The sequence below is a fragment of the Myotis nattereri genome (genome assembly GCF_964212035.1).
Source record: "Myotis nattereri genome assembly, chromosome: 14".
NCBI classification, from domain to species: Eukaryota; Metazoa; Chordata; class Mammalia; order Chiroptera; family Vespertilionidae; genus Myotis; species Myotis nattereri.
Window position 1 is genome coordinate 44,964,399 of NC_138089.1, and position 8,433 is coordinate 44,972,831.

At 44.5% G+C, this 8,433-nt stretch overlaps 1 protein-coding gene across 4 annotated transcripts in view; it reads right to left on the minus strand.

The window, feature by feature from the left end:
• The window catches only part of NGLY1 (N-glycanase 1), a 52,613-nt gene extending 44,704 nt beyond the window's left edge, over positions 1 to 7,909 (minus strand). For 2 of the 4 annotated variants that reach the window (XM_081105785.1, XM_081105783.1), the window contains exon 1: positions 7,753 to 7,909. In XM_081105785.1, the coding sequence (XP_080961911.1) occupies positions 7,753 to 7,883 (131 nt within the window). In that variant the 5' untranslated portion in view covers positions 7,884 to 7,909. The remainder of the gene's footprint in view (positions 1 to 7,752) is intronic. The other 2 variants (XM_081105784.1, XM_081105786.1) reach the window with 2 other exon arrangements.
• Positions 7,910 to 8,433: the final 524 nt, after the last annotated feature.

Below are 8,433 nucleotides of genomic sequence, written 5' to 3' on the forward strand. Positions count from 1 at the left end.
GAAAACTTCCCCTACCTGGTCAAAGAAATAGACTTACAAGTCCAGGAAGCGCAGAGAATCCCAAACAAAAGGAATCCAAAGAGGACCACTCCAAGACACATCATAATTAAAATGCCAAGGGCAAAAGACAAAGAGAGAATCTTAAAAGCAGCAAGAGAAAAACAGTTAGTTACTTACAAGGGAGTGCCCATACGACTGTCAGCTGATTTCTCAACAGAAACTATGCAGGCCAGGAGGGAGTGGCAAGAAATATTCAAAGTGATGAATAGCAAGAACCTACAACCAAGATTACTTTACCCAGCAAAGCTATCATTTAGAATTGAAGGTCAGATAAAGAGCTTCACTGATAAGAAAAAGCTAAAGGAGTTCATCACCACCAAATCAGTATTAAATGAAATGCTGAAAGGTATCCTTTAAGAAGAGGAAGAAGACAAAGGTAAAAATAAAAATTATGAACAACAAATACATATCTATCAACAAGTGAATCTAAAAATCAAGTGAATAAAAAAATCTGATGAACAGAGTAAAATGGTGAATATAATAGAATCAGGGGCATAGAAAGGGAGTGGACTGACAATTCTCAGGGGGAAAGGGGTATGGGAGGTGTGGGAAGAGACTTGACAAAAATCGTACACCTATGGATAAGGACAGTGTGTGTGTGTGTGGGGGGGAATAAGGGCAGAGGGTGGGGTGGGAACCGGGTGGAGGGGAGCAATGGGGGGAAAAAAGAGGAATAACTAATAATCTGAACAATAAAGATTTAATAATAATAAAAAAAAGTAGGTCGGCAAAAATAAATAAATAAATAAATAAATAAATAAATAAATAAATAAAAAACAAAACCATGGTTATTCACTCCAGTTCATTTGAGAATCATAGTTGAGAACCCTAAAGAAAAAGCTATATTCTATTTTATTCTTTCATTCTGTGTTTTAGTGCAAGGTTTCTCAATCTTGGCATTACTGACATTTGAGGCCTTTATTTTGAGAGGCTGGCTTGGGCACAGCAAGTGTTTACCATCCTTGGCATCTATGCCACACTGTATCATAAGTGTGCCTTTCTTACCACATAAACAAAAAACATTGAAAATAATCCTACATTATCAAAGCTAGTTATAGATAAATTATGCATCTTCCCATGATTTTCAACACATTCCATAGGGTGTAATAAACACATCAGTACCTCCAGGATGATATATTCTACCGCTGTAAAACTGCTTGAGCTATTTCAATCTACCTTTTCTCAATAGCTTCCAGATTTCACATGATCAAAGTCTTTCACTGGGCTTCATTTTCTAATTTTTCTTTCCACTCTCACCACTGCTTTGATATAGCTTATTTTTATATGTTTCACACTAACTGTTGATATAAAGCTTCTCTCCTATAGGTTTTGTATAGTTTAGTTTCTATTGAGCAATTTTTTATCTTTTTATAACATGGATGGACCTCACATATCATTTATCTGTTTTTCCCACTAAAAGCAAATTGCAAACAACAAAATTACAGTATAATATCCAGTTACCCAAATCCTATCTTCCTCTTTTTAAATATGTTGAGCAGACCAGTCATGGTCTTGAGCCCAGACTGATGCCAAATGTCTGCCCCAGAAGCACTCAAAGGCTTAGAGAATGTGGCTATATGGCCATCATCAGACCTCAGATTCCATTTCCTCCCTTGGAAAAGTGCATGCAAACACTTTCAGAATCTCTAGCTTTATAGCATCATCCCAGGTTGTCTACTATTCTTGACCTCATTACTATTCTCCTTATCCTGCAGTGTCTAAAGCAGCGGTTCTCAACCTGTGGGTCGCGACCCCTTTGGTGGTCAAACGACCCTTTCACTGGGGTCGCCTAAGACCATCCTGCATCAGATATTCACATTATGATTCATAACAGTAGTAACATTACAGTTATGAAGTAGCAACGAAAATAATTTTTTTTAAAATATATTTTATTGATTTTTTACAGAGAGGAAGGGAAAGAGACAGAGAGTCAGAAACATCGATCAGAGAGAAACATCGATCAGCCGCCTCCTGCACATCCCCCACTGGGGAAGTGCCCGAAACCCAGGTACATGCCCTTGACCGGAATCGAACCTGAGACCGTTCAGTCCGCAGGCCGACGCTCTATCCACTGAGCCAAACCGGTCTCGGAAACGAAAATAATTTTATGGTTGGGTCACAACATGAGGAACTATAAAGGGCCAGAAGGTTGAGAACCACTGATAAAGTATCCCTAAGAATCATCTTTATTTTTGGTTGATCTTCTTCCATTAACTTAATTTTCTCTGCAGACTTTTCTCAAATGTTTTTCTTTTTTTTAAATCTCTGTTGACCACTGACTATCTCTGCAAGTTGTAATATTTATTTTGCTTGTTTTTTTTTTTGTGGGGGGGGGGGTGTTGTCGGATAATGACGGTGAATGAATGGGGTCCTGAAAGGGAGCAAAATTTCTGGTACCTCACTCAACCACAACTTTTAACATATTTTGGTGTCTTCCAAGTTGTCTCACCCCCAATATCTACCAAATTGTTTAATTTATGGGGGAAAAAAGGTCTTTGTTTTTACTATTGCAATGGTAGGGAAGTCATGCTTTTCTCCTTACATATAAAAAGGCTGATATGCTAAGTGTCCAATTGTCCATCACATAGCAATGCCCAGCTTCCTCTCCTTAGCGACTAGTCTCCTTGGAGTTTCTTCAGCCCAGGACATGACTTGCTTTATAGCCAGGTGCAAACATTTCACACTTTAACCAAATGTCTGTGAAGCATTTTCCCGTGCCTCATCTCATTTGATCCTCACCGAAGTCCTGGAATAGGTAGATAGGAGACTTGGTGGAATCCTATTTTCTTTTCATTAGCCAGAAAACAGATTTAGAAAGCTTAGAAACTTGACCCGACTGAAAAGAAGAAATGGTGGACCTTGAAAATGACTTCAGGTTTCTCACTGCGCAGAATATAGTCAAACACTGCTGCAGTTAAATATTTTACCCTTTGTTCTCCCTGCATGATCTACAATAATAATCTGCTTCGTGTTGATATTTACTGCTGTGTTGCTGACAATTATTTGAAAGATAAGTTGGGGTGCTTCACTGGGCTGGAAAAAGCTTAGCTAAATCAGTAAGCGGGTCTAATTAGCAAGTTTATTCTATATCCATAAAAGGCTAAGTTGACTCACATATGCACGGTACATATAAAGCTCTCGCTGGTGCCAATCGCACACATGTTTCCATCTGTCATTGTCAATTGTGAATTTGGTTGACACTTCTATAGAGAAAGGGCGAATAGCGATATTAAAATATTCTAATTAATTTCTTTTCAATGTGCACAAATTAGTTCACCGGGCCACTAGTCTACTATATTTTAAGATTTTCAGAAATGTTAGGAAAAGCAACCAAGTGAGTTGCTCAGTTTAAAAGGAATAAAAAGGTTTGCCGAAACCGGTTTGGCTCAGTGGATGGAGCGTCGGCTTGCGGACTGAGGGGTCCCAGGTTCGATTCCGGTCAAGGGCATGTACCTGGGTTGCGGGCACATCCCCAGTGGGAGATGTGCAGGAGGCGGCTGATCGATGTTTCTCTCTCATCGATGTTTCTAACTCTCTATCTCTCTCCCTTCCTCTCTGTAAAAAATCAATAAAATATATTTTTAAAAAAATAAAAAATAAAAGGAATAAAAAGGTTAAAAAAAAGAAAAAAAAAGAAAGAAATGTTAACAACAGGCTTCACACTTAAGAGCAGCTAAGAAAAAAGAAAAAAATATTTTTCTCTATTTCAGAAACACTGAGAATTAAATATATCTGATCATTTACCAGCCCTCTTCCTCTTTGGAATGCAAAATACTAGAAAGGGTTCACATAAATGGAAACTTAGTCATTACTAATCACAAAAGTTGCTTTGTAGGTCATTTAAAATATTTCTAGTCCTTCTGAAAATCTGTTATTCGGAGATTCACGTACATTTTCAAAAACATTTATCTGCCTTAGAACCATGTGGGAACCATATTTGGCTTTAACTCTACAATTCTCTAGCTGACCACAAGGGAAACATACACATGAAAAACTGATAGATAACATGAGCCAAGTCGTTTATGTCTACCTTTTGCAAAAATCCCATAAGTAGGTGAGAGTTTACATAAATTGCCTATAATCACTTTTATAAAACGGTTGGCTGGGGAATTAAACTCACCAGCCTGATCACAACCCTTATATATTCTCCACCACGAAGATACCAACAAACTCCCCAATCCTCATTTAGCTACCTTGTCGAGAGTAACCTAAGTTAGAAATGTGAAGTTATTTTGATGTCTCCTCACATTACCAGTTCTTCCATTCAGTCATCCAAAATTGGCCATCCTTGCTTATAATACTTCGCTCTCCATTCTATCCACATTTACGCTTATGATTCCTGCAATAGCTTACAAATGAAACCCATGCCTTTTCAAAACTCCTTCATATGCTTCTCTTTCAGTCTAGAAACTAATCACTTTGTCTTGCCTATCATGTCAAATACAAGTTCTCTGCTACTCCATTAACTGGACCCATCTTATCAAACTTCTGTTCTCAAAACTGTTCTGTGTTAGGTCCCCCTGCTATCTTCTCACATAAACAAGTGAGAAGCATTGTCATGGAAACTGTTCTCTAGATTTTATGCTGTGGCTATTTTCCATACCTGTGTCTTTCTCCCAAACATATTTATTTTATTTGAAAGAAAAAAACACTTTCCATTCTTGCTTCCCAATCATATATGGTGCTTTCATAAGCAATAACTATAGAAAGTTTGATAAGGAAATTAATGGAAAATCAAAATTTTTTAAAAAGAACAAATTATCTTAGAAAACCATGTGGAATGCCAGTGAAACTATTACATATTTTTGAAAAAGTAGGTATCACTAAACACAGATCATCTTTGTCTAGAAGTCAGTGAACTGGAAAAAGGTAAAAGGTGCAAATCCATGGCCTATAGTGCAAGCAATTTAGCATATATTCTATTCTGCAATTTCATTAGCTTTATGACTCTGAGTTGGGAAATAGGAAAAACATCATCTAAAACAGAAATTTAAAGCTTAACCCAAAGTATTATTTTCACTTGTGTATAGTGACAAGTATTGTCATGAAAACAAAAAAATTCTGCTAATGAAATTTTCATTTCAGCTCTCATTCTATGAAATACTATGCCAGACCCTGAGGTAGGAGCAAGGGCTAGCAAGACACTGCTTACACAGTGCCTTATCCCTAATGGTAATAGGTTCCCCCTAACAGGAACGAGAACAGAAAACCTTGGTGTTCTCAATCCTCAAATAAGTTAGATTAGCAAATCTGTAATGTAGTGTGGCTAGAAATATAGAATAAAGCTGAAGCTTTCTAAAGAGGTAAGCAGGTCACTGGACTTGAAAGATAAAGGATGGTCCCCACCCCTCCACTCCCATACCTGAAATAGTTTAAATTCTAAGAATATGAGGGCAGAGACGAATACTATTACTTAAGACAAACTAAAATGGGTAGTTCTTCATACCATCTCCTGTTATATTAGTTCCAAACTCCTAATTCCCTTTTCAGATAAACACTTTTTAAGATCAGAAACACAAGCCAGTGAAAGGCTGTAACATGAACTGACAGCATGCCAGTTTCTTCTATGAGTCTGGTAAACACTCATAATGATGATTATGATGCCAAGACATTTGCATGCAAAGGATTTCCCTCCTCAAAACACCTTAATTTTAGAGTTTTGGGGTTTCATTGCATTGAAAGCAGAAGCAAATCCTCATTACAAGGCCATTTCCCTTTTCTGAATAGTGGCATTTAAATAGTTTGGCGGCTTTCCACATGAGAGGTCCCAGCTGATGGGCTCTGGAGAAGTCAACCTGTGAGTTCATTCATGCCGAGTCCACTGGCATCCAGGAGCTCTGGAGAGCTGTTAGACTCCTTAGGCCAGTGGTTTTCAACCTTCTGGCCCTTTAAATACAGTTCCTCATGTTGTGACCCAACCGTAAAATTATTTTTGTTGCTACTTCATAACTTTAATGTTGCTAGTTATGAATTGTAGTGTAAATATCTGATATGCTGGATGGTCTTAGGCGACCCCTGTGAAAGGGTCGTTCAACCGCCAAAGGGGTCTCGACCCACAGGTTGAGAACCGCTGCAAGATGAGCTGAGAAAGGGGTCACAGAGGAGGAAGGGTCCCCACATAGGTCACAATTGTGTAGCTGTGTATAGTGCACAGGCTGCACCCCATGTGGCATCTGGCACATAATCAGGGCTCCCTATGTGTTTCCTTGAGTTTACTTTTAAGTCATTAATGTGACTTAAAAGTAAAGTCACATTAATGACTTAAGTTAGATTAGCAAATCTGTAATGTAGTGTGGCTAGAAATATAGAATAAAGCTGAAGCTTTCTAAAGAGGTAAGCAGGTCACTGGACTTGAAAGATAAAGGATGGTCCCCACCCCTCCACTCCCATACCTGAAATAGTTTAAATTCTAAGAATATGAGGGCATATGACCCTACTGTATGACCGCTATTGTAACTGCCACGGGTTAAAACACTGCAGTTGTGGCTAATGTCACGTGACATCTATAACCTGAAATTAACAGGGGTTTCCTTTTAGACTTCATGCCAATGTACCCACCACTTGGAAGGTCAAGTGCTCCAGGGGCCGAGGGGGCACAGAGAACCTAGACAGCCATCCTGACCTGATAAAGAGGCCACACGCTCAAGCCCTGGGTACTCCTCTAAGCGAGTTCCACTCCCCTGCCCTGCACCCCAGGTCCCTGCTGAGGACACAGCCTTCGATCTAAGCCTGGTCGGCAAACTGCGGCTCTTTGGCCTCTTGAGTGTGGCTCTTCCTGAGCCTTAGGAGGACCCTAATTAAGTTAATAACCATGTACCTACCTATATAGTTTAAGTTTAAAAAAATTTGCCTCTCCAAAGAAATCTCAATCGTTGTACTGCTGATATTTGGCTCTGTGGACTAATGAGTTTCCCGACCACGGTAGGAGCTGAGGTGCTAATGACTCCGAAGGAGCAGCCAAACTTGCCTCCCAATCCCCGGAATCTGTCCGGCCCGGAGACCTGGAGCTTTGGCTCCCAGGAGAAGGAAACACGTTGCTCGTATCCCAGGTGATTATCTTCACACATTGGTATTTCAAGAGGCATTTTGAAAGTGGAATCCAGATGTTCACATGAAAATGGTCCCTTTACAATCACGTGGCGAATCATGGCTCACGCCACAAATCTGGGCACCGAAACAAGCACACCCTGGAAGGGTTTTAAAAACCCCGCTAACTCAGGACTGTGCTTAATGTAATCACCAACTGTTCGGAGGGGAGCATGCTGTCGGCGACTAGCTTGTGACGGGCATTTGGAAATGGAAGGCGGGCGGTGGGAAGGCAAGGCGGGCGGTTTCCCGCTAAGCTGCTCCGGCAGCGGGTCCGAGGCAGGTGCCTGGGGGCCCGCCTTCCCCACCCCCTCGCACTGCCCCGGGCCGCCAGCTCCCCCCCAGCACCCCGACATCGCGGGCCAAGTTACACGTGCACAGAAACTTCCTCTTCCCGGGCGGGGCGGGGCCGGCCGGCCGGCTCTCCAGGCCCCTGCTCCGCGGGCGGCGATACGGCGGCGCCGGAGCCAGACCCCGACCTCCCGACCCCCGGCCTCGCCGCCTTCAGGGGCCGGGCCGCGCCGGGCCGGGCGCCCCCAAACCCAGGCCGAGCCGGCGCCGCGCCCCTCCCGTCCCCGCAGCCCGGCCAGACCCTCCGCCCGCCACCTGAGGATGTTGTCCGCGTAGGTGAGCAGCAGCTTGGAGGCCTCCAGGAAGGTCTCCGGGGTGTTCTGGCAGAGCTCGGCCACGGCCGGGGACGCGCAGGCCGACGAGCTGCCCAGCGCCGCCGCCGCCATGCTTGAGCGCCGGCGTCCCCGCCCCCCGCGCCGCGGCCGCACTGAGCACGCGCCGAGCGGCAGCCGTCCCTGCGGCGGGGAGGGCGGGGCGGGGGCTGCTGGCGGGGGGTGGGGGCGCGAGGGCCTGAGGGGAAGGCGGGGGGGTGTCGCCTGGAGGGGGAGGGGAAGGGGGAGGGGGAGGGCGGGGGGGGCCCCTGGAGGAGGAGGGCGAGGGCCTGATGGGAAGGGCGGGGGTGGGGGCGGGGGTCGCCTGGAGGGGGAGGGCGAGGGCCAGATGGGAAGGGCGGGGGTGGGGGCGGGGGTCGCCTGGAGGGGGAGGGCGAGGGCCTGATGGGCGGGGCGGGTCTTGGTCGGGAGGGGCCGGGGCTTGACTGGAGGGGCAGCGGAGCCTGGTCGGAGGGGGGCGGGTCGGCGCGCAGGAGGGGCTGTTCTGTAGAGACTGGGGGTTCCGCCCAGAGGACCGGGTCTCAGCCGGGCGGGCCGGGGACTGGGGCTGGGGGGGAGGGAGACCCGGGGGTCGGGCGCTGATGGGAGGGGCAGGTGCTGGGCG